Source organism: Podarcis pityusensis, assembly GCF_964106645.2.
Source record: "Podarcis pityusensis genome assembly, chromosome: 7".
Taxonomy (NCBI): Eukaryota; Metazoa; Chordata; class Lepidosauria; order Squamata; family Lacertidae; genus Podarcis; species Podarcis pityusensis.
In genome coordinates, this window is record NC_138031.1 from 411,010 (window position 1) to 434,984 (window position 23,975).

At 59.1% G+C, this 23,975-nt stretch overlaps 1 protein-coding gene across 20 annotated transcripts in view; it reads right to left on the reverse strand.

Moving 5' to 3' along the window:
• Positions 1 to 23,975, reverse strand: part of PLEC (plectin) — a 121,104-nt gene that overhangs the window by 17,400 nt on the left and 79,729 nt on the right. For 9 of the 20 annotated variants that reach the window (XM_081013928.1, XM_081013941.1, XM_081013934.1 and 6 more), the window contains 21 exons: positions 17,259 to 17,320; positions 16,213 to 16,227; positions 15,621 to 15,710; positions 13,273 to 13,350; positions 13,055 to 13,147; positions 10,665 to 10,831; positions 8,001 to 8,116; positions 7,707 to 7,813; positions 7,498 to 7,617; positions 6,579 to 6,674; positions 5,837 to 5,964; positions 5,317 to 5,410; positions 5,041 to 5,195; positions 4,360 to 4,669; positions 3,702 to 3,779; positions 2,731 to 2,892; positions 2,538 to 2,642; positions 2,137 to 2,232; positions 1,796 to 1,921; positions 669 to 821; positions 413 to 567 (listed from right to left, as the gene is read on the reverse strand). In XM_081013928.1, coding sequence (XP_080870054.1) covers positions 413 to 567; positions 669 to 821; positions 1,796 to 1,921; positions 2,137 to 2,232; positions 2,538 to 2,642; positions 2,731 to 2,892; positions 3,702 to 3,779; positions 4,360 to 4,669; positions 5,041 to 5,195; positions 5,317 to 5,410; positions 5,837 to 5,964; positions 6,579 to 6,674; positions 7,498 to 7,617; positions 7,707 to 7,813; positions 8,001 to 8,116; positions 10,665 to 10,831; positions 13,055 to 13,147; positions 13,273 to 13,350; positions 15,621 to 15,710; positions 16,213 to 16,227; positions 17,259 to 17,320 — 2,506 coding nt within the window. Of the gene's footprint in view, positions 1 to 412; positions 568 to 668; positions 822 to 1,795; positions 1,922 to 2,136; positions 2,233 to 2,537; positions 2,643 to 2,730; positions 2,893 to 3,701; positions 3,780 to 4,359; positions 4,670 to 5,040; positions 5,196 to 5,316; positions 5,411 to 5,541; positions 5,676 to 5,836; positions 5,965 to 6,578; positions 6,675 to 7,497; positions 7,618 to 7,706; positions 7,814 to 8,000; positions 8,117 to 10,664; positions 10,832 to 13,054; positions 13,148 to 13,272; positions 13,351 to 15,620; positions 15,711 to 16,212; positions 16,228 to 17,258; positions 17,321 to 19,578; positions 19,815 to 23,975 lie in introns of those variants that run through there. The other 11 variants (XM_081013940.1, XM_081013939.1, XM_081013943.1 and 8 more) reach the window with 4 other exon arrangements.

Here is a 23,975-nt window from a genome sequence, read left to right on the forward strand (position 1 = left end):
CAGCAGCTCTCCTCCTCAAGTGGGGCTGGGGGGGGCAGGGCAGAGGCCCTGGGGGGTGTCTATGGATGGCCACTGGCTGTCATGGCTCTGCTTTGCCCTCCAGAGCTGCAGGCAGCAGTGCCTCTGCACCCACTGCAGTGGGGGGGTGTCTCTTGTGCCCACATCCTGCTTGTGGCTTTCCCATTGAGGCATCTGGTTGGCCACTGTGAGAAGAGGAGGCTGGGCTAGAAGGGCCCCCCGTGGGCCTGATCCAGCTCTTTTGATGTTCGCATGAGTTTACGGCAGTGGAAGCTTCAGCGATATCTCTCTCTGCTGATACGATCCGAGGATTTAATCACGGTTTCTAATCTGCCCCCCACGCCCTCAAGGAGAAAGGAAAGCAAGGGGGTTGGGGGGGGTGAGGCTGACTCACCTGCTGATGGCCTCCAGGGCCTCCTTGTTGGGCGGGGGCACCAGGAAGACGATGGAGGGCACAGTGGCCTCGCTCCCAGCCGCGTTGAGCACCTTCCACTTGTACGGCTGGGCGTTGCTGAGGAGGGTGCAGGAGTCACCCTTGTGCACCGTGATCTGGGGAGGGGGGAGGAAGTGAGCAGCCTCAAAAGATGCACCCCAGACCCAGTTTGCCGCCCCCACCCGGTTTCCAGACACGTGACCCCCACCCCGCTCACCTCCATCTGCTTGTAGTCGCAGACAGCCTGGAGAGGCAGTCGTCCCTTGAGGGCGGTGCTGGGGCTGCGTGGCTTCAGCTGGACAATGGCCTTGGCTCGCTTGGCCAGCCCAGCCAGCTGACCCTGGTACTCAGCCAGGTGCTCCTTCTCCTCCTGGCATGGGGGGCACAAAGAGGGGCGGCAGGAGAGGAAGAGAGTTAGACTCATAGGGGAGTAGAGCTGGAAGAGACCCATAGAGCCCCCTAATGCCTGCAGGGTACGGGGGTGTTACCAGAATTTATGTAAAGGTTGAAAGGAGGCTTTGCCCCTCCAGCAGACATCATACAGCGCCCCCCCACACACACAGTATCAGCACAATCACTCCTGCAAATGTCCCCACAAAACACTTCATCACACAGTTTCCCCCTATCTCTTTTCAAAGGGCCTCAGCTGCACATTACCAAATGCAACAATTCACTGATAAATGTATCTATGTAAGGCTCAATGGGAAAACTTCAGAAATTCATATAAAATCGCTCCAGTATCGGATTTGCACCATTCCACTGTTCAGGAAAGGAATGGCTAGCAAGGGGGGAGTCTGGGATGTGGGCAGCCATAATCCCTTGAGCCTGAGACCACATACTCAGCAGCCTCCTTGCCTGGGAGAAAATCACTGGCATCCTGGCAAATGGGTGCCAGACAGGTAGTCATCCCACAGACAACAGAAGACCCTCCAGGAATGGATTAAGTTCTTGGACCTGACCGGGAATACCAGGAACTTGTAAATATATTCCTATTGTATCACTCGATGGGTGGTGGGCAAGGAGGGTTGGGGGGAAACCTGATGAACCAGTTTCTGCCAGAAACCCCTCCCAGTCTGTGCCATATGCATAATGTGTCTATGATGTGTGCATGATGCTTCACCAAAAGGTGTTTATAGGGAAAAGGGAAAACTTATAAAAGAGGAAGCATCCCTTTTTTGGGGGCTTCTCCCAGGCCACTGCATGGAAGTCCTGTTGCAAGAGTCTGGAATAAAGACCAGGCCTACAGGCTGCTGTTTTGCTTCTATACTCCCGGCTGCTGTCTTTGTTTGGCTATCCCAGTGAGCCCAGGAAATGTCCTTTACAGTGCAAAGGGGCCGCACTCACGAGGGAGTCCTGCAGCAAGTCCTCCAGGCGCGTGACGGTGATGGAGCGGTCGCAGACAAACTTCTTCCGCATGGTCTCCTGGGTCTTGCGCAGGAATTCCTCCGCCTCCTTCACGTCGGAGAAGAACTTGGGGAGAGACAGAGGGAGAGGCGGGTGAGGAGACGCCCAGCTGCGTCTGGCAAGAAGAAAGCTACCCAGAGGTGCCCCCTCCTCCCCAGGGACAATGGGGGCCCCAGAGCATCCGCAGGAGGGCAGCTGGCTGGCTGCAGGGGAGAAGGGGAGCAGCCCAGCCCCAGAGGAGTAGCGGGAGTCCTGCCCGGCCAGCCCCCCGCCCAAGATACCTGGAAGTAGGCGGTGTTCTCCTTCAGGTGGGCCTCAATACAGCAGCACAGCTGGAGCATCCAGCTCCACTGGGTCTGCAGGGCAGCCTGGAAGGCCTGGAAAAGGGGAGAGAGAGAAACTCAGCCATGGGGCAGGAGCTGGGGGCAGGAAAGTGGGGTGGGGCACACCCACCCAGCTCAGCTCCCCTGTGTCTTGTGAGACATTGGGGGGGGGGGTTGTGTGGCAAGAGCCCCCCCCCCCGAAGAGATAATGCCAGGATGTGGCTCCCCGCCGAGGCCTCGTGAGGCCCACGTGGCAGAGGCAACCACAGCCATCACGAGCTGCAGCCGTCATGGGACCCACTGGCAAGCCTCGCTCCCCACCGGGCCCCGATCCTGCCTGGCCGCGCGCCCAGCCTCACCTCCACAGTCTGCTTGCCCGGGTGCTCCTCCCTCAGCAGCCGGTCTCCCGTGCTCTGGATCTCCTTGATCTTCCGCTCCCGCTGCTCCAGCTCCCGCATCAAGCCCTGGGGGAAGGGCAGAAAAGGCACAGTCAGCGGGCAAAGGGCGGCAGCCCCCCCAACTACCTTCCACCCCGAGAGGATGGGGCCTTACGGAGTAGCTCTCCTTCTTGGCGGCCATGTTGCTGTTGCGCTCGCTCCAGTCGTAGTTGACCTCTTCCTCCTCCTTCTCGTTCAGCCACATCAGCTCCTTGGTGGCAGCCGCCACAAACGCCTGGAGGCTCTCGAGGTGGCGCAGGCGGGCCTTGGAGGAGTTCTGCAAGGGCACAGCGGGGACGGGGTCAGGCGCCCGGCCTCCCCCTGCACGCGCACAGGGGCACCCTCTCCTCCTTCTCCCTCTGGTGTCCCAACACCACAAGGGGGCAGCCTGCCCTCACCACCCCGTCCTCCAGGCTGGGAAGGATGTTGGGATTCCATTCGAAAAAACAGGGAGGGGAGAAGGGGCCAACACCAAGGAGAGTCCCAAGACTGGGCTGTGCAAGGCAGAGAAAGGATTTGCCCTCTTTCCTTCGTTTGCCTGGGCTCTCCTGCCCACAAGCCCCATTTGGCTTCTCTTCTGAGTGCCAAGACCCACATTTTGGAGGACAGGCACATACAAGGAACCATGTCCATTATTATTATTATTATTATTATTATTATTATTATTATTATTAAGCAAATGTATATACTGCTCTTTTTCCAAAGTCCACAGGGCAGTTGACATCATCAAAATGCAAAATGCACAATATTTTTTTTAAAAAAATTAACCCCCCCTCCCAACAATTTAAAAGGCCATGGACTGCTTATTTAGCCAAAGGCCCGGGAGAAGAGGAATGTCTTTGCCTGGGGTCTAAAGATAAGCAGTGAAGCAGTGAAGGTGCTTCATCCCTGGGGAGAGCATCCCACAAGTGGGGAGCCACCACAGAAAAGGCCCTCCAGCTCTCTTGTGGAAGAGGCACCTGAAGAAAAGCCTCAGGTGATGATCACGCAGAGGGTCCAGAAGGAGAAAGGAGATCCTGTTCATGCCCTGGAGAGACCGGGATCCAGCCCCTCCCCCTCCCTGCCCTCAGCCCACATGCTCCTCACCAGCAGCTTGGCATACTGCAAGTCCAGCTTGTTCAGGCAGTCCCGGTAGGCACTTCGTGGGCCGGGGGAGAGCTGGGCCTGGGGGGGGGGGAGAGAGAGAAGGAAGGAAGAAAAAGGCGGAGAGTTCCAGGACAGGCAGCAGACACACGGCAGAAACAAGGGCAGGCGCACAGCACCACCCCACAACCCCCCTCCCCTTTGCACATGAAATTGGGGGGGCAATGGAGAGGGAGCTGCCTCTGCCTGGCACCTTGGGCACGGCATGCCCACCAAGTGGGGGGGAGGCATGGGGGAACGATTTGGCTTCTCCTTAGACACCCCTGCCTCCAAGGCAGAGCTGAGGCAGAGGGCAAAAAGGATGCTGCCCCTAGAATTTGTTTTGAGCAGTGGAACGGAGCTTACAGTCCTGGTGACCAAAAGGGGAAAACCCACATTTCAGATGACTTCCTACCCCCAAAAAAACTTTCCTCCTTTCAGAGGCACAGTTATGGTGGGTGCAATAATATTATTCCTGTTAACAATAGGCAACAGGGTCAGGGTCCCATTTCTGCGATTCTTGCATTGCAGAGGGCTGGACTAGTAGACCCTCGGGGGTCCCTTTCAACTCTAAGGCCAGGCAGTGCCGCGGGGAGGGCAGCTGGCAATGGGGGGCCCTCACCTCATCCGCTCTTGCCCTCTCGATCTTGGCGCGGAACTCCTCGATGGACTGGTGGAGTCCGCGGTGGCTTCCCAGCTGAGACTCCACGGTGGGCAGGTCCACGCCCCACTCGGCCGCGTTCAGGCGCCGCTGGTTGTCCTCCACCCAGGCCAGCAGGTCCTGCAGGTAGCGCAGGGTGACGTCGTCCAGCTCCTGGCGCGGGCGCTGCATGACGGGCACCGTGACCTGGGCGATGGGGGCCGACCCAGACTTCAGGCGCAGGTTGTATTCCGTGCGGATGGCCACCAGGCGCTCATGCAGGCGGTAGACCCTGCGGGAGGAAGGGGGCGGTGAGCGGGGGCAGCGGGGGAGTCGCCTGGCAGGGGGCACCTCCTGGCAGCAGCAGCAGCAGCAGCAGCAGCAATGGGGTGCATTCAGCGGACTAGATGCTGGCTGTAAGTTGCCACAAGGGGGCGCTAAGCACCTGCCTTCACATTCTGGGGAGGGGACCCCCTGCTCATGCCAGACACCCCTTGGCACATCACTGAGGAGCATTCACCCTGCACTACCACCTGCTGCCATCAGGCACAGGGGGGCGCTCTTGGCTTTTGCAGAGCAGCCCAGGCAAGCATGGAGTGAGCAGAGGCCCGTGGGGGCCACAGGAAGCCCTGCGGGGGCCGGAGGAGGAGCAGCGCTGCTGACCTGCGGTACATCTGCTCCCCTTGCGGGTGGCGTCCGTCCTTGAGCGCCTGCACATCGTTGAAGAGCAGGCGGATCATGGCATCGGCTTTGTCCAGGTCGCGCTCGATCTCGGCCGACTTCTGGGGCGCCTTCCCTGCAGCCAGCAGGCGGATGTCCTGCGGGGAGAAGGGGAAGCGGCTCACCAGCCGGTCCTGCAGAGCAGACCGCCCCAAGATCCAGGGCCCAAGGAGGGGCCCAGCCCACACTGGGGGGCCGGGAACAGAAAGGGCGTCTCACCGACTGCAGGAGGGTGTCCGCCTGGTTGAGGTGCTCCTCGCAGAGACCCGACTCCATCTGAAGTTTGCTGACAATGCGCTGCAGGCGCTCCAACCTGGAGGAAGGAAAGGCGACAGGTCAGTGCAGGCGCCTCCCAGCAGCTGATCCGCTTGCACCCCCACCTCTGGGCATCTCCCACCGGCCTCCCCGGCCCCTCCCCAGCAAAAGCGGAGCCCCGGGGCCCACCAGCAGCTGTTCCTGATGCTGCTCGCGGCTGCCTCCCCGGCCTGACTCTGCGGTTCAAGCTGTGCCGTTTCCTGAAGAGATCGGCGGCGCAGATGAGTCACCAACCGTGTGTTTCCCATTAAAGCTGGGCTGGGCTGGCAGCTGGTTGGGGCGGAGGGGGGAGAGGGAGGGAGGGAGGGAGGGAGGGAGGGGGAGGGACCCAGCCGGACTCTGAGGGAGTGGCACCCTCTCCCTGTGCCTCCGCCCCCCAGGCAGGCAGACTCAGCCCAAGGGCCCAACTGCACAGCTGCCCCACCTCTCGAACTCGGAGCGCAGAAGCTTCTCTCGCTCCAGGATGGCCACGTGCAGCTTGCCCCACTCCTTCTCCACGTCCAGTGGGTGGTAGCCGGGAGGAACCTTCAGCTGCCCAGACTGGACAGACGGCTGCCATGGGGCAAGAGAAACGAGGACACAACGGTCACAGGAAAGGCCGATCAGCTGGGCGGCCTGCACTGCAGGGGCTGGACTAGATGACACGTGGGGTCCCTTCCTACAACTCTATGCTCCTATGAGCCCCAAGGGGCCTATACGTGTGTGGGGCACCTCTTCTTTCTGGCTCAGGGGGTGCTTCAAGGCTCACCCAAACTCCAGGCCAGGAGGGGCTCGGACCTTGTGCCCACGTTCCTGGGCTGACCTCCCCTGCTGGCCAATGGCAGCCAGACCCCGCCTGCTGCAGGCCCAGAGCCAGGATCGCTCCACCTCCTCCAGGCCCAAAGAGAGAGACGCTGGAGAGCGTTGAACTTGGGACCTTCTGCATGCCAAGCAGCTGTCCTGTCACTGCGCTGGGGTCTGCAAACTGCCGGGGGGAGTGGACTGGCCTCTGAAGACCTGGACCTGTCCCCCCCCCATGGCCTAAACAGGCCCCCCATTAAAGGGTTAACCAGCCATCAAAGGACATTGGCCAGATCGCAACGCAGCCCCCATCCAGCGCTACCCCACGCGTTTCCCCAAGCCTGCCCCATAGCAAGATGGGGCGGGGAGAGAAGAGCCGCCCTCACCTCCAGAGACTGGTAGATGGCCTTGGAGCGGTTCTTGTCGGCCTCCTTGGCGGGCAACTCCGTCTCCTTGAACTTCAGGAACTGGCGCCACAGGATCTGGGGTGGGGGGAGGAAACGGGGGTCAGCGGGGGGGAGGGCAGAGCGCGGGACTCTCCGGGGCTTGTGGGCAAAGGCTGGCACTGCCCCTCTCCGGCACAGGAAATTAGGAGTGGGTCCGTTCCTTGGGGTCACCTTAGCTCCCTATGGCCCACACAGACTGGCAGCCGTGGGTCTCTGGGGGTTCAGGTAAGTGTGAGCCTGGGACCTCTTGCCTGTCCAGCCACTGAGAGATGCCTCTTCCCCACAATCCTCCTGTTCTGCTTTTCTAGTGGCTTCCGAACTTGCAGCTCCTGCCTTGCAGGGGGGGTTGGACTAGATGACCCCCAGGGTCCCTTCCAACTCTACCGTCCTTCGATTCTATGGCAGCCCAGGGCCAGAGAAGTACCCGGATGCTGTTGGGCGGCGCTCAGCCTGGCCCCCTGGACCTCTGCCAGAGCAGCCCATAAAATTCGCACTCCTGGGCCTCCTTCCCCTGGGCACCCTGCCTGGGCACGCCTGCCCCAACGCTGGCAGCCGCCAGGATCCTCTCATGACCAAGGAGGAGGGAGCGCACTGCCTGCCCTTTCATCCGGTGCCAGCCAGGGAAGGGGGAAGGGAGCCGAGGAGGAGCTGACTCAGGAGACCCAGCCTGCTCCTGAAGCCCCTCTGGAGGGACAGGCTTGGAAGCAGGCGACTGGGGCGGGGACAAAGGGGGAAAGGTCGTGGGGGGTGTCCTGCCAGGGAGGGCCAGGTTGCGGGGGCAGAGCAGTGGGGGGCTCAGGCGGGCGCAGTCTTGGTGGGAGAGGTGGGCTAGGGCCAAGGTGGGGGGTGGATCTCTCACCTCAATCTCCTCAAAGCTGGAGGGGAACTTGCGCTCCTCAAAGATCACCGTGTGGTGCCGGATCCATTGCAGGAGCAGCGTCACCACCTCGTAGTACTCCTGCCAGCGCAGCTGCAGCTCCTGGCGGGGCGAGAGGGAGATGTCAGAGGGGGGTCCCAACCCCAAGCCCCCCAAGGCTTCTTCTGCCCCCCCAAATGCCCCCCACTCACGTTGGCCTTGACGCCGTCCACCACGTCAGGCACGCGAGGCATGGCGTCGTAGAGAGAGGAGACGTAGGTGATGATGGACTTCTCGTCGGGCTGAGGAACATCAACATCTGCAAGGGGCAGGAGAACGGCCGTCAGCCCCCAAACGCCCTCCACAGAGCGGCCAGGCTGTGCCCACTTGGCCACCCACACAGGCGCCCACTCCCCTTGAGCTGCGACTCCTGCGGGGCAGGGGGTGAGGCTGGATGACCCTCGGGGTCCTCCCCAACCCCACGATTGTCCTGCATCCCTACGCACCTTCCGGGTCCAGCAGCCGTGTCACTCCCAGCTCATGGTCGGCCACGGAGAAGGCCTGCTCCAGGTTCTCCACGTTGGTCTGGCGATACACTTTGTTCATGTCAATCAGCATCGGCCTGTTGGGGGAGAGGAGAGGGTTCAGAGCTCCCACTCCTGAATTGCAGGGGGGGCACCAAATGGCCCTTCCAACCCTTTCGAGGGGCTTCCAACTTTTGGGGGGCCAGCAGCACATTTGGAAATCTAAGGAACAGCGATGAACACCAAAGCAAACCCATTTTGACAGCAGGAAAACTGGCAGCACTCAGGACTGCCCATCCCTAACAGGCCAAACACCCATCGCCCACAAAATATTGAAAAGGGTGGGGAGTTATCTATCTGACTGGGGAGAGCCTTGGTGGGCACCAGTGGGGCAGCATCCCGGACGTCGGAAAGGCTGAAGAAGTCCCACAGCAAAACAGGCATTTGACCTCCGGGGGTGTATGTTTCTCCCTCTATCCTTGTGTCCAGCAGAAAACCCAAGGGATGGATGGGGGGGGGGACAAAATAATAATAATAATAATAATAATAATAATAAAAATAAAAATTGTATTTATACCCTGCCCTCCCAGGCCAGAGCCAGGCTTGGGGTGGCTCACAATAGTAAAATTACAGTAAAAACGTAATTGGGGGGGGGACCAATTTAAAATACAGGTTTAAATGCACCTTTTTGAGTCCCCAAAGGTGTTCAGGGCAGGGGCATGGCATGCTGAATTTAGAAGCCTGACCCAGCCCCCTCCCCACAAATTGTAGCAACAGGCTGCTCAGTGCTGGGGCTAAAGCGGGGGGGGGGGGACGGACGGACGGGAGAGGCCTCCACTCAGCTCAGAAGCATCTCCTGGCAGCAAGCAGTGGCAGGCAAGCGCCGGCAAGACACAAGAGCCCAGCCAAAGGCAGGATCACACCTGGCTGTATCCTTCCAGGTAAGCCCCAACAATCCCAGCCAGGTGGCAAGGAGCAGGAGCCGCCACACGCCAGGCGGCAGAGCACAGAAAAAGCTTCCCGCGGTGCTCGGGTAAGTGAGCCAAGCCATGGGGCAAAGGGAAGGGCAAAACAAAAACAACATCCTCCACCCACGCCCCCACCCCCCCGCAGAGATGCTGCTCCTTCCCAGCCCCAGATGGGACCAACAGCCACAGAAGAAAGCTCAGCTATGGAATCCCATGAGAGGGACCCCCCCCCCCAAAAAAACCATCACAATTAAGAGAAGGAACTTCCTATTCCCCAGGGCCAGAGTCAGGGTGGGACTCAGCACAGACTGCCTCCCTTAAGCTGGCGAGGAAGCCCCAACTGACACCCCCATACACAGTTACAGGAAGGAGAGGGGGGAGCTCAGGGGAACAGGGGGGTGGCTAGGAGACCCTCCTACATTTCCTGAAGCCGCAGCGTGGAATGGACGGAGTAGAGGGAGCCGCTGACGTTCCGGCCTCCTGCCAGCGCCCATCCTTCTTCGCCAGCCCCGTTGGAGCGTGGCAGCGTCTGTGCCCGCAGCCCAGAGTCCACGGTGGGCACCTCCTCACAGACCATCACCACCCGCTCCTCCTTGGTCCGCAGGGATCCAGACCCCACCAGGCCCCGGCGCCCGGCCCGGCGCTTGCCACGCGAATGCCCGCTCATGCCCACGCGCTCAGAGGAGGGAGCAGCAAAGGCGTCTGCTGCCTCTGGCCCCACTGCACTCCCTGCTCCGAATGGAGCGCGCCGGCAGGGTGGGCCGGATCCCCGCCCTGCTCCCAGCCACGTGTGGGAAGGTGGGGCAGGCGGGTGCCAGGCTCAGACTTGTTGCAGCTTTGCAGATCCGCCATTGCCATCCGGCCCACCGCCAGGACTGCTCTGCCAATAACCTTCTCCCTGAAGGACTCACTCTTCCAGGCTGGGGCTGGGGCAGGGGGAGAGATGTTCCCCACAGGTCTTGGGGACCTGGAGTGGGGGGAGAAGGGGAGCACAGAAGGGGCAGGACAGCAGCCCACCCCCCACCCCGCCTTCTCCCCTGCCGCAGGCCGCCTCTGAGCAAACAAGCCCAGCCAAGTGGGTGCAGGCAAGCTCTCATGGGGGGGGAGAGGAAGTGGGGGGGCAGGAGGAAGAGATGGGGCAGAGCGGGAGAGCGGGGGCTGCAGTCCCGCAAGCAACGCCTGTGCTGCTCTGCAGGGGGGGCCAGGGCTCACCCAGAGGGAGAAGCAGCGGAGGGGGCCATTCTGCCCCTGGCAGACCACCGAGAGCCAGAGTCAGGCCGGCTGAGACTCTGGTTGCAGGGATGGAAGGGAATTGGGGGGCTAGGGAAAATGCGTGCTGGCCCCCTCCTTTCTACTCTTAACCTTCAAGCACCTTTCTGAAGAGAAAGGAAATTTGGGGCAGCAGGAAATGTGTGGGGATTGCTTTCCCTTTCCTCCGCTGCCTCCCCAGATCTCCTTCCCCATTTCGTCCCTCTGACCCCCCCCCTTCACGGCGTCTCACTTCCCCTCCTTTTCCGTCCCTCCACCAAACCACAAACCCGCAGGGTCTCCCTCGAGGGCTGGGCTGCGTGTGAGTCATCGGACGAACAGTACTGAGACACTTGGCGTCTATCCTACTTTCCCTGCATCCAGATTTGCGTTTGATTTTTTAAAAAACCCTCCTGCAGAACCCCCTTACTTGTGGCGGTGGATGATGGCGTTGAAGAGGCGCCCGTCTCGCCAGCTGGTGGTGAAGTTGTCGCAGCGCAGGCCCTGGTAGCCCTCGACCATCCGCTGGGACCACAGCAGCAGCTTCTCTTTGGCAGTCATGTCCTCCGACTGGCCGCTCACCTGGATGTCCGAGATCTGCGGGCGAGGGAAGCCGAGGGGTGAGCTGGGCGGGCACCAACGGGGGGCACCCAGGGCCAGCATCGTTCTGCAGCAAAATCCACGGCAGCCCCACTGCCCATGCCAAGGGGGCTGAGGAGGACGAATGGATAGGTGTGTTCGGGGCAGGGCATCAAGAGCCGAACGGGCATCGGACGGCCAAGCAGGGCAGAGGGAGGATGGGCACCTTCTCCCCAGGGCATCCTGCCTGCCTTCTGAGCCAGAAGGGCCTGAGGGAGGGCAGAGGGCTGCTCTTGCGCTCCAATCCTGCTTTGGGGCATCTGGTTGGCCCCTGTGGGGACAGGGGGCTGGGCTAGAGGGGGCCCCTCGGGTCTCATCCAGCAAGCTCTGATGGTGTCCTTATGTGGCTGGATCAAGGCAGCATCCTGTTCTCACAGTGGCTGCCAGATGCCAGATACAGAGAGGGGTGCCCACTGGGTCCCCCAAGAGGCACGTGCCCCCCTCCCTTCTCCCCATGCCCCCCCTCTTCTCTGGGGCACAAGCCAAGGTGGTTGCATCAGCGTCTAGCGCTGGAAAATCTGTGTGTCCTGGAGCAAGGGGTGAGTCAGGCCCAGCCAGCCACAGACTCCTCTCCTGCTGCAACCACAGCTCACAGCAGCGGCCCCACCCTGAGTGCTCCTCCCCAGCAGCACCTCAGGGTGCCCCTCCCCCTGCACGAGGCAAGAGCCTCTCTCCTGGGTCTCCTTCTATGCACCCTCACTCTGCATAAAAGAATGGGGGGGGGGGAGAAAGGAGGCAGCGAGGGAGGGGGTCTTTCCAGCAGAGCCCTCCATTGCAGTGCCCCCCAGGCAAAGCCTCTCCTATCCTCCCAAACTCCCACAATTCACTGATTGGCTGTTTAGCTCCAGTTACACCTCATCTTTGCTTCCAAGAAGATCAAGGCGGCAGAGAACGGTTTAATCCTGCTCATTTAATCCCCAGAACACCCCTGCAGGGCAGGCTGAGAGGCAGCGACCGGCCCAAGGTCACCCTGCGATCTGAATCACCCAGTGGGGATTCAAACGCCGCTCTCCCAGGTCCTCGTATGGCCCTCTAACCACTGCACCCCACTGCCCCTTGTCTTAAAATGCTGGCGCATCTTCCGTCTCATGAGGGGACCCAGCCCACGAGGTGGAGCAGCTCCCTGAGCCGGGGGGGGGGGGCTGAACTGTGGGGCTGGGCCACAACTCAGCCAGGACTCTTCGCTGGAGCTCAATGTGACTGATCGGTTTGACTGGTTTGTCCGAGATCGGATGACCAAGAAGCCAAGAGACAGGAGCTTAGGAGGGGATTCTGCACCTTGATCTATTGGCTACTTTTAAAATGAGGCTGCGTTTTAAATTGCATTTTAACTTGTATTTTAAATTGGTGTTTTTTTCTTTCCCCCTATTATGTTCTTACTGTGATTTTATTGGTGTTAGCTGCCCTGAGCCCGGATCTGGCCGGGGAGGGCGGGGTATAAATAAAATTTATTATTTTTATTTTTATTCCCTTCCCTTCCCTTCCCCTCAGAAGACCCTGCCTGCCCTGCCCTGGCATGGAATGAAGAGTATGGGGAACTTATTCCAGAAGATTGTTGTGATTTTGAGGAGATAGTGAACTGACATGCTCAACTCGTCCTGGCTCCGGTTATCTATGTTTTCTTACTTTCTCTATCCCTTGGAAAAAAAGAGTCTTTGATGTGTGGTCTGTTGGCAAACAGCACTGGTCAGTGAAAGCCTTTGATGTGTGGCCTGGCTTTTGGTCTTTGATGTAGAATAGCTGGTAGCCAAACCTGCCCTGGCCCTAAGAGGGCATGGCATCTCTCAAATATCTAGCTTTTGAGCATGGCAGTGAGAAGCTGGGCACAGACTCATGGCCAGAGGGTTGGGCAAAGGAAGACTATCGGGGGGGGGGGGAATCACTTTGCCACTTCTTTGAGCTTCCCAACGGCAGATTGAAGTGCTGCTTGGTAATGTATATTTTACCTGCTGTTCAGAATAAAATCTGTAATCTTCTCACACACTTGCCTTTGTATTGCTTCTGAATCTAATTTTAAAAGAACTGTCTTGCATTTGACAGGAGCGGTCGCTGGCTGGCAGGCCTCAGGGGCCACCACAAGGCAGGCAGGCTCTGGCATAGCTGTGCCCAGGCCCATTTCCCATGCCGCGCTCAGTGTCCCCTCAGTGCCCCCCCCCACAGCAGGCTCCCCTCCCCACTCACCTGGAAGTGGAGGATGATGGTCCAGATGAGGCCCAGAGTCAGCTTGGGGTTTCCATCCGCAATGTCATCGTTCCGGATATTGACCAGCTTCACCTGGGAAATGGTACATCACGCCAATTATCAGGGGGGCTCCAGCCACCCCCGACCCCTCAAGGCATGCCAGGCCAGACTCCCTCCCTCCCTGACCCCCAGCCCCTTCACCAGCTCCCGGGTCTCACCTGCCGGTGCTTCAGGTAATCCAGGGCAATCTGCACATTCTGGAGCTTGTGGAACCGCATCCGGCCCTTTTCGCGGGGCTGCGGGGAGAGCGGGAGGGAATTCAGTGTCTCTGCCCTGCCAGGCTCCACATCTGGGCGCAGTGACCCCCCCCCAAAAAACAACAACAACCCTGCCCTGGTCCAAACAAGCCTCCCCAGCAGAGGATCCCAGCCCAGCAGGAGGAAAGAAGGGGGAGGCCAGCCCCCAAATCCTTCCTGCCAGACGCAAGTCAGAAAACAATGTCCAGGAAATGCTCTCCCCCCACCGGACACCTTCAGGCAGAGCCAGTGTAAAGGCTTCTGTCATCCGCCTCCTCCCCTCCCCCTTCCTGGCTTGCTTCCTGCGCCACACACTGGCCCATCTGAGGAACCCCCTACCCTTGCCCAGCTATGGGGCTGGCACAAGGAGAAGAGGAAGGATGCAGATACAGAGAAGCCCTCTTCCCTCTTTGCAAGCGCAGATCCTGCCCCCGCCCCAGCCAAGGCCCGGCTGAAGCCAAACCTGGGGAGCTGGGGAATGGCTTGCTGGGATCTTCACTGGCCCACCCCCTTCACTGGCCCTCCTCTCCCTCCCATTTAGCACCCTGATGCCCATAACCAACTCCTTCAATAGCCACATGGCTGGAGGCCAGGGGACAACGTCCCCCCTCCATCCAGGCCTGGCATTAGCTAGCCATGGGCAGAGGCACCAACTTCCGAGGGAGAATGGAGGGGGCGCCACCATGCATGTGATGTCAGGATGTTGGGCGGAGCCAGGAGCAGAGATGAATGGGGGGCTGCATCGTTTCAATGGCCAAGAGCTCTTCCTCCACCGCTTTTGAGCATTGGGGAGCCCCCAAAATATTGGGGCCCCCCAAAGAGCTCAGCCCCTGGGAGGTGGCACCTCTGGCCGTGTGCCAGGCAGAGCTCGCCTTGGGAGAGGCGGGAGCAACAGCACTTCTGCGCCAGCAAGAGGGAGATGGGTCTCCTTGGCACCCACCCCAGCAGCTCAACCCAGGGCAGGCGTGTGGGTGCGGGTGCAATGCCATGCAGAAAGCGACAGGGGGAGCAGAGCAGAACCACTCACCAACCGCAAGTTCCGGATCACGTCGCGCTCTCTGGGCTACGGGGCGGCGGCAGGTGGGAGCCGAGCAAAGAGGGGGGCAGAGGCCAAAGGGCAGCAGTCAGAAGGCAGAGTCCCGCCCGGAGGAGAGACAAACAGAGCGGGCAGCAGAGAGAGAGAGAGACAGAGAGAGACCCCCGTGCAGCGCACAAGAGTTACGGTGTTAGAGCGCATAGACAGAGGGGGGAGGCAGGGGGAGCAACCGAAGACGAGAGCAGCAGGTGAGCAGCTGTTATTCCCAGGCAGGGCAGGCACCCAGCGTTGCGCTGCAAAGTTCCTGGGGCAAAAGGTGGGCAACGCCTCCTCAAACTAACTCTCTGGACCTCTGGAGTTGTGGGAGGTGGGGTGGGTGCTCTGAACCCCAAAGGGAGCCTGAGCAGGTCTGGGGGGCCCATTCCTCTAAGGGGCTCCAGGGCTCTCTGCCTGCCTGTGCCCCACACTTGCTGCCATTCGCCAAGGCTTCTCTAGGGCAACCCTCCCCCCTGCAAGTGGGGCACAGACGGACTGTGGGCAGAGGACTGGAAGATTGGGGGGGCGTATTTAGGAGACCCCTGCAAGCAGATGAAAACATTAGCAGGATTCTAATAACACTTGTAACGTAACAATTACTACGGACAATTGCAAAATATGGATTATGAAATAATATGCAGCTGAAAATGTTGCCCATAGGACCCAGGATGGAGGCAAGTCTGGGGATTCCAAGAAATCTCTAAATATGGACATGTATTTGGTATTGTTGTATCTTTACATTTGTAAAATCAAATGCAAATTATGTTTTTTAAAAAGAAAGATGGAGGGAGCAGCTGGGCAAGGGAAAGAAGCACCCTTCCTGCCCCCCCCCCAAATGCTTCTCTCATTTTTTAAAGAAAGAGCTGGACTGCAAAATGGAGTTGGCAGGCACAGAGCACTGGATGGGGGACATTCCCTCCCCCCAAAAAAAGTCTGCCCGGGAGCTGGCAACTCCAGGCTCAGCAGGGAGATGGACCCGAGGGGGGTTGAGGGGGGGAGCCCCAAGCAGGAGGGCAATGGGAAGGGGGGGTGGGGAGCAGGCAGGAGAGGAGGGGGCTAAAACACTCCAGGGGGAGGCAGCAGGAGCTGGGGGGCAGTGCAGCGTTAGGAGGGGGCCTTGTTGGCCAGACTTGCTTTCCTGCTATCTGGGGGTACGGGGGGAGCAGCCAGTCCCCCCGGGGGTGAGGATTCTACGTACCAGAGTATCTCCTGAGAGCACCTCCAGGAGGGAGATGAGGTTGTGCCCATCGCGGAGGTCTTCGTAGAGGTCGTTGACGTGGCGATGGGCCTGGAAGGGGCAAAGAGAGAGTCAGGACCGGCAGGGGGGAGCCAGCCAGCCAGCCAGCCCCCCTCCCACCCATTTACCACCAGCAAGCAAAGGGCAAGGCCTGAAACTAGGGATCCCAGGCCCCGACCACACAGGGGGCACTGATCCCATCCTGAAAGGAGCCCCCACCCCCAGGCCTGGCCAACCTTAAAACGTTTGACCCAAAAGGCATCCCCTTTCCACTCTTAGTTGCTAGTTCTGCAGACCCTCCTGGCAGCAGCCGCCACCTGAGGGGAGCACAGTGCAAGGGGTGGGGGCTGCAGTTCAGCAGCAGGGAAGCTGTGGGAGCCCGCCCCCCCCCCAGGGAAACGGGGAAGGCCCCTGAAAGGCCAGGGAGTCACCAGCCGGCGGCCTGACTCTCCCCGAGGCACCTTTGGGTGTTTGGATGGACAGAGCAGAAGGAAATATGGAGAGAAAGGAGGAGAGAGCAAGACAGAGCCCTGGGCACTTCCTGGGCACCTACCTCTGCTCGCCAGTGCTGTTCCCAGGAAGGAGGAAGAAGGAGGAGGAGGAGGAAGAGGAGGAGAGGAGGCAGGAAGAGAGAGAAAGAGGTTAGGAAGAAGAGGAAACAGCCCCAGAGAGAGCCTGGGGGGCACAGCATGCCAGGGGACGGAACCTGCAGGGTGCCTGGCACTGGTGGGGTCACACTGGGCATCCCAGCCCTTGCCCCCACCAAGCCTGGCAGGGGCACAACATGACCAGGGGCATCAGGGTCCCACCGGGCAGGTTTCTACCTCTCATGAGGCTGCCGGTGGTGGAGAGAAGAGCCCCCTGATGAAGGCATTCAGCTTTTACTCAGAGGAGACCCATTGAAATTGATGGTCAGCTCAGCTGGTCAGAGCATGTTGCTGATATTGCCAAGGTTTCAAAGCAAAGGAGTCCCCTCCGGGGATGGGGCTGCCCCCCAGGTGCCACTGGCTGGCAAGACACTGGAGGGTCTGGGTGTTGGGGGCCATGGGGCCTGCAGCCCCAAAGGAAGGAGAAGGACAGCCCACCCACCCACCCCCCAAGTGACTGTGATTCCTGCATTGCAAGGGGGCTGGACTAGATGAGCCTCGGGGGTCTCTCCCGGTTTGACAATCCTACAGTTCTGTGGGCACCTCTGGCAACAGGAGTCACAGGACTGGGCGGGGGGGGGGGCAGACCACACCCCACAACCACAGAGATAATAGACCGATTCAGAAGTGAAGCGGGTTGGGGGGGTGTTCTTTCCACCACAGGGGAAGGAAATACGGGGCGTGTCAGATCCAGAATGGGATGGTTGTCTGCCAGGGGAATGGGGGAGGGAAGAGAAAGAGGCACCCTTCAACCCCCCCCCCCATGTCCTTGGCAAAGTTGGGTCTTCACCCACCCAAAGCCCCCCCCCCCCCGCCAGAGTGTCCTCAGATTCATTTAGTTGGAATATATTTCTCTCTCGCTTGGCAGCCCTGAGAGGCTCTCAGCCTGGCCAGCCATCTCCCGGGGGTTTTTATTTGGGGGGGTGCAGGGGAAGGTGTCCCCAGCCCTTACCTTGATAAGGTGTTTGTTGACCCATTTGGTGAAGGTTTTCTTCTGGACCCGATCCCGTTCGTCTGCAAGAGAGGAGAGGTGGACATGAGTCGAGGGTTTGGAGGGAGCAGCTCAGAGAGAGTTTGGGGGCAGCCCCCACCTCCAGGAAGGAAATTGCAGAGGGGGGAGGCGGCAGCGGCAGTCGTAGCCAGAATCACCACCAGGCGCAGGGAGGTGATTCACCCGATGCAACAGGAAGGAAATGCAAGAGTGACTCAGGCACCGGGAGCCAGCCCCTTGCACCATCACCCGTAGCAGGCCTGGCACAAATGCCAAGGCCCCCAGCAAGAGAAAAAGAGCCCCCCCGGCCCCTCCCACAAAGGTCTCCCCACCACACTCACAGAGGAAGCTGCCCTCCCCTGAGTCACTCAGACTATCAGGTCCACAGTTCAGGGTCATCTGCACCCCTGACCCCCAAACTTTTGGGATCCACTGCCCCCTCGGTCCCATAAGCCCATGCCCAGCGCCCCCCACCCTGCCCTATAAAAGCATTATTCAGAATAGCAGTTTGCATGACACGCGAAGGAAGATAACAACACAATAAAATGCAAAGCAACGACAATTAACGGCACATGTATTCAAAATCCAATTAAAACTAATTAATGCAACAAAACTGATGAACTTTATCCGGTGATACCAGCTTTCCAAAGTCCTGCGCTTGCTCTGTGCCCTCTGCTTTCGCCACCACAGCCCCTCCTCCTCCGGCCAGCTGCACACCGGGAGCCAGGCCTGAGGGGCTTTGCTGGGCCAGAGTCCTTCCCCCTGGTGATTGGGATGCCTCCAAACCAGCACCGCATGAGGGCACGGGGCCCAGAGACATTTTCGGGGGTCCCAGTGAAGAGCCACCAACAGGTCCTTCTCCCGTGGGTCAGGATATAATCCCTGTCCAGTCACCCAAGTCCATGGCTAGGACCACATTCGTGGGCCACAGGAAGCCCAAAGAGGCCACAGCAATCAGGAGGAGTGCGCTCCCCCCCCCATGACAACAATGGGGTGCCCAGGGAGAAAGGAATCCAGCTACACAGGTGGAAACAAAAGAGAGCACCCAAAAAACCCCCACCCTCCTGGAAAGACCCTGTCCTGTAAGAGGTGGCAGAAAGGGGCCTGGTGCCTCTGCCCAAACTTGGTGAGAGCACAGTCTGCCTCAACCCCATGGTGCCCTCGGACAGGGGGTTGGACTAGATGACCCCTGAGGTCCCCACGGTTCCATGACTCTAAGGCAGGAGGCAGGATTCCTGGGGGGGGGGTCTTGCCAGGGAACAGGATGCCACCTGGGCCAACAATCTAGCTAAGTGGTCACTGGGTGCCCCCCTCTGCCCCCAGGGGACCCCTCGGCCATCCCCTGGCGCCTGGGCAGGGCGCCCTGGCTCAGCCCCCATGTGACCGGTTGCCATGGCTTCCGGGCCAGACCAGGGGCTGGCTTGTTGTGTCTCGCTCCCTTCCTCCTCCTCCTCCTCTGGCTCCTGCAGGCTGGGATTTGCCCAGAAGAAGCAGAGCAGCCAGGAGCCCTGGAAGCACAAGGTCGGCCCCTCCCCACCCCGACAGGGAATGTGCAGGGAGTGCCGAACCCACCCCAAGGCCTCATGTGCTGCCCCCCACGCCTGGCTGGCAACCCACAGCCTCCTAAGGGGCTGGGCAAGGAAGCTCTCCTAGAATATCCCCCCACACCTGGATTTTCAGGGGCTGGTGGAGAGTCAACAGGCGCAAATCTGCAGAGGGGCAGAAAGCCTAACTTGTTGAATTTCTGCCTGTTAAAGGCACAGGGGCCCCACTTAAAGGTGGCAAGCTCACCCAAGTCTGACAGCAAAAAAGCAGCCACAGCCGCTACTCAAGGTGGGCACACACAGCACAGCCACCCCAGGAGACCCAGCTGTGCCAGGCTTAGGGGGCCCCCAACGCCGAGGGCCTCAGAAAAAGCAGCCAACTGCCTGAGCCCAGGGACACCCTGGAGTGCCTTTCAGGAGCACCTCACCAGCACCCCAAGCCCCAGACCCGCTGCCAAGGTGAGGGCACCTGCCGGAGCAAAGCTGCCCCACCACGCGGTGCATGTGCAGGAACACACAAACATGTAGCCTGGCAGCAGCCACAACCCTTCTTGGACCTTCATCCTAGCCAGAGCCTCCCACTTCCCCATAGCGCAGGCCCCACTGTGCCCAGAGGGAGGGCAGAAGGAAGGAAGGAAGGAAGCTGTGGGGAAACGCAAAATGCAAAACGCCCCACCCATCGCCATCTCTGTCCCAGGTGGGGCAGCATTAACCCCTCAAGCACACCCACCCAGTACCTTTCTTGCCCTCAGATGCCCTGAGGACCGCCTTGTACAGGTTCTCCTCCGAGTTGCTCTGGTCGGCCAGCCCTGGGGAGATGGGGGGCCCATCGGCCGCCTCTCGGCTGCGCAGCCTCTGCCGGGACATGGTGGGGGCAGCGGCTGTGGGCACAGGCTCCGGGCACAAGGCGCTGAACCAAACAGACTCGGCTCCTGGCAGCATCTAGATGCTGCCGCCAGCAACTGCCTGAGCCCTGCCCCAGCCGGGATGGGCCCTCAGCGCCTCCCCTGAGCCCTGCCCACCACTCTCTCCGAGGGAGGGGACTGGGCTTCCCCTGCTCTGCCCAGCCCAGCCCAGCAGGAAACCTCAGCTCTGCCCAGAGGGCTTCCTGAAAACTTAACCGCTTCCTGGCCAGCATGAAGCAGAGGCCTGGAAGAAGAGTTCCCCTTGCACCCAGCAAGGCGAGCAAAAAAAGGGGATCAGGCCCCCACAATCAACACAGAGCGGAAACACAGTGCTCCTGTTTCCACCCAGAGTATACCCAAAGGAAGAACTTCTATCACCACTTTCATTCATGGTCCCTTTTAAGACTCCCAGCCAGCTCCGCTCCCTGATCTGATGCAGGCAGGCCAGCAGAATCACAGAACTGTAGAGTTAGAAGGGAGCCCAGAGGCCATCTAGTCCAACCCCCTGCAATGCCAGAATCACAGCTAAATAAACCAGGGCAGGTGGTCATTCCATCTAGTTTTGAAAGCCTCCAATGAAGGAAAGTCCAGCACCTCTCAAGGCTGAGGGCAGGAGTGGTGTAAAGGGTCATGGTGGGCAGTGTGTTGTGGTCTGGGTTCAAATCTCCACTCACTGGGTAGCCTTGGGGAAAACCCTTCTCTCTGGCTAGCCTACCTCACAGGGCTGGTGCGGAGATACAATGAGATGCTGCCCCCAAGTGACTTGCAGAAGGGGCACCACGTGGGCCAGCCAGAGCCTGTGGTGTGGCCGGGTCTTCCTAGCACCAGGGAAGAAGGTTGCTGCCAGCAGACTCAGAGGAAGAAGGCAGGGCTCCCAATGCCCAGGAGGCAATAGCTGGCACCCCCACCCCACCCTGCTGCTCTCTCCCAGGGCCACTCAGCACAACCTTCGGGGCAGCCATCCTGACAGGCCCAGAGTCTGGAAGCGTGGGCACAGCATTGGAGCTTGCCCGGGGGGAAGGCACCAGGATGGCACGAGGCTGGGCTGTGACTCACCCTGCTAGCAGGGCAACACCCAACTAATGGCCACAGGGCTGCGGGGGTGTTCGTGCGCCAACCCTCCCAAGGGCCCCTCCGCTCACACCTGGAGGCGCCCTGTCAGGTGTGGGCAGGGAGGAGGGGGCAGGGCTGAACCTTGCAGAAGGTGCAAGGGAAGGAGCAGGAACCCCATGCACACCTCAGGGGGCTGGGGGGGGCAGCACCTTCATCCTCCTGTTCCTATGGCTTCCCAGTGGTTCCTCAGATCCCCCCCCCCTTGAGGGAAGAGTCTGGAGAAGGTCACTGGGTGCCACCCCACTCCAAACGGTGCAGCTGGGAGCAGAGAGACACCCAGGGCAAAGTCTGCAGGGCTGCTGCTCCAGTGGCTGCCCCCCCCCCGTCCCGCCACGGCCCCAGGAGCACATTCCAGGGCAGCCAGGCCCAGGCCCCGCCTGGCTCCCCAGAAGCAGAACTGGGCTGGGTCCCAGCACACCAGAGGAATGTGCAGTGCAACAGTTTCGAAACCACAGAGAAGTTCCAGCTGCTGCCGCCGCAGCCGACACATCTGGGCCAGCGGCCTGCGCTCTGACGCCAGAGGACGTGGGGGCGCTGCTCACATCCTGCCCTGGTGCCAAGGCCCACACTGAGTCACACCAGCAGCAGCAGCAGTAGCAGCACCCCATAGGCAGGGGACACAGTGGCTAAGGAATTCTGGGGGGGCTCTCCTGGGGGCAAAAAGAGGAAACGGGCAGGAGGCAGTAAGCTGTTTGCGCTGCTCCTCCCTGTGGTTCCCTCCACCCCACAGCCGCCCCTCCCTGGGCAAACCCAGGAGAAGGAAGGGCAGAACAAACAAGGCCTGGGGAGAGATGGGAACAGGCCCAGCCCCAAGCCAGGACTCGCCAGCCTCCAGCACCAAGGGGCACCAGCTCCTCCATCAGGACATTTCTGGGCCCCTCCTTCACTCTCAAACAGGAAGCAGGGCACCGCCCCCCCCCCCCCAAGTGTGGCACATGGAGAAATCAGGGGACTTTTGGCTCAAGGCCTTCATCCCCTTTGGACCAGCACTGGGGCAGGGCTCTCCAGGAAGCTTCTGTAGAAGAGCATCAGAATCTGACCAGAGGCCCTGGAGGGAATCAAGGGTGGCAACAGATTCCCCGAGAGTAATCTATTCCAGCCTCCTGCAAATGCAGGAATCGCAGATAAAGAACGTAACCTTTGCTTATAAGCCTCCAAGGAAGGCGAGTCTGGCCTGCAGCAGCCTCTCCCCCTCAGGAGCCCATTCTGCCCCTGGACCTGCAGACAACGCCTTGCAGAGACAGCCTTATCTTCCTCCACGAAATCTCTCAAAGCCACTGTGCCCGGAGGGAGCAGATTCCAGGGGGTTAACTATGCACCTTCCAGGTAAGCTGACGCCAGGGTGACTCAGGGCTCCAGGTGAGGGCACCACTTGCCGGATCCTTCCGGTGCCAAGCAGTTGCCACACTTGTGGGGCAAATCTTTGCACGCAGCAGCCTTGCCCCACAGCCAGCTCAGCCTCTACAGCCAGGCCCCTTTGAAAAGGGAGGCTTGGGAGCAGGGCCTGACTTGGGGGGGGGGACCCTCCCCAGCCTGCATCTGTATTGGGAGTAGAGGGAGCTTGAGTCTAACCCCCGGAGGGCCTGCGCAGGTGAGCCAGCCCTGGTACAGCAGCAGGTCCCTGCCCTAAGGAGCTTACATTCCAAACGGAAAGAAGATTGGAAAAAATTTAAAGACTATTTACAGAAAGAAAGTAAAATTAATGAATGTTAGAAGGATGCTGGAATGAAGTTATATGGCTTTAGCAGAAATGTTATAAAGAATTAAGTAAAAATAGACTGTTAATGGGCTAAAGGGGGAAAAAACAAGGTTAGATTGTGTTAAGATAAATTATAGGATAAAAACTGAGAAAGATGGAAAGGATTTGCTGAAATAGCTAACTGAACTAGAATACAAAAAAGGGAGGTGTGAGGAGGTCGTCGAAACAAGTAAATGAAAGACAAGATATGGAAATATTGGATGTGTTTTTAATTGATTCTGTTTTTGTTCTTGTTTTTGTTTTGTTAAGATAAGCAGTGTTTTTTGTTTTTTATGTATTGTATTGTATTGTATTGTATTGTATTGCTTTGTTTAACTCTTTTTTTTCTTTTTGTAACTTTTAAACTCTTAATAAACATTACTTTTTTAAAAAAAGGAAAGAATGGTGCTTCCTCCTGTTGCAGGAATTTATGTATAGGTTGGGGGGGGGGAGATGCCCCTCCAGCAGATATCATGCACATGCAGCCCACTACCAAAACCAGCACAATCCCTTTTGTGACTCCACAACACACTTTATCAGAGTTTCTTCCTATCTATTTAAAGGGCCTCTGCTGCACAATACCAAATGATCAATGTACAGTATCTCTGTACTGGCTCACTGGGAAAACTTCAGAAATTCCTATAGACATGTGAGCTCAGCTCCTCAGCAGCCCCTCTGCCTGAGGGATAATCCCCGGCATCCTGATACCTGAGTGCCAGACAGGTAGCCATTCCAGAAAGAACAAACCCAGATGAAGACAAAAGGGTGGGATTAACTTGGCTGGGGAACAGGGAAATGTAAAGATCTCTTTTGTCACACTTGATGGGTGTTTGGTGGAGGGCAAGGAGAACCATGGGGCAGGGTCCAGGATGCTCAGATTACGGCCACCAGACCTCCCCTTTCATGATGTAACCGGGATGTATGAGTGATGTAGTTGGGGGGGGGTGTAACATGGGAATTAGCAGGTAATAAAATTTTGGGTCCTCTTTTGTTTGGGGCTCCCATCTTATTCCACGTTGTGGCAGGTGGGAGTCCTGTCCCGACAGTCTTCAATCAAGACCAAGCCTACTGGCTGCTGTTTTGCCCTGGTATTCCTGGGCTGGTGTCCTTGTTTTTTGTCCAAGGGAGCCCTCAAATTTCTCTGTTAACACCCACCCCCTTGCCTCTCCATCCTCTGCTCCCTCCTGTGTGTTTTGGATCTCAGGCTCCTCAGGGCAGGAAGGATGCAAAGTGCTGACTGTACGGCTACATTTCTTTTTGCAACCAAGTTCCTAGTGCTGAGGAGGTCCACACCCAGCCGTGAGCAGAAACTGAGGAATTTATGCAAATTTGCCAAAGGACTGGGGTGCTGCTGGCAGGGATCCCGGGGCTCCTCCTT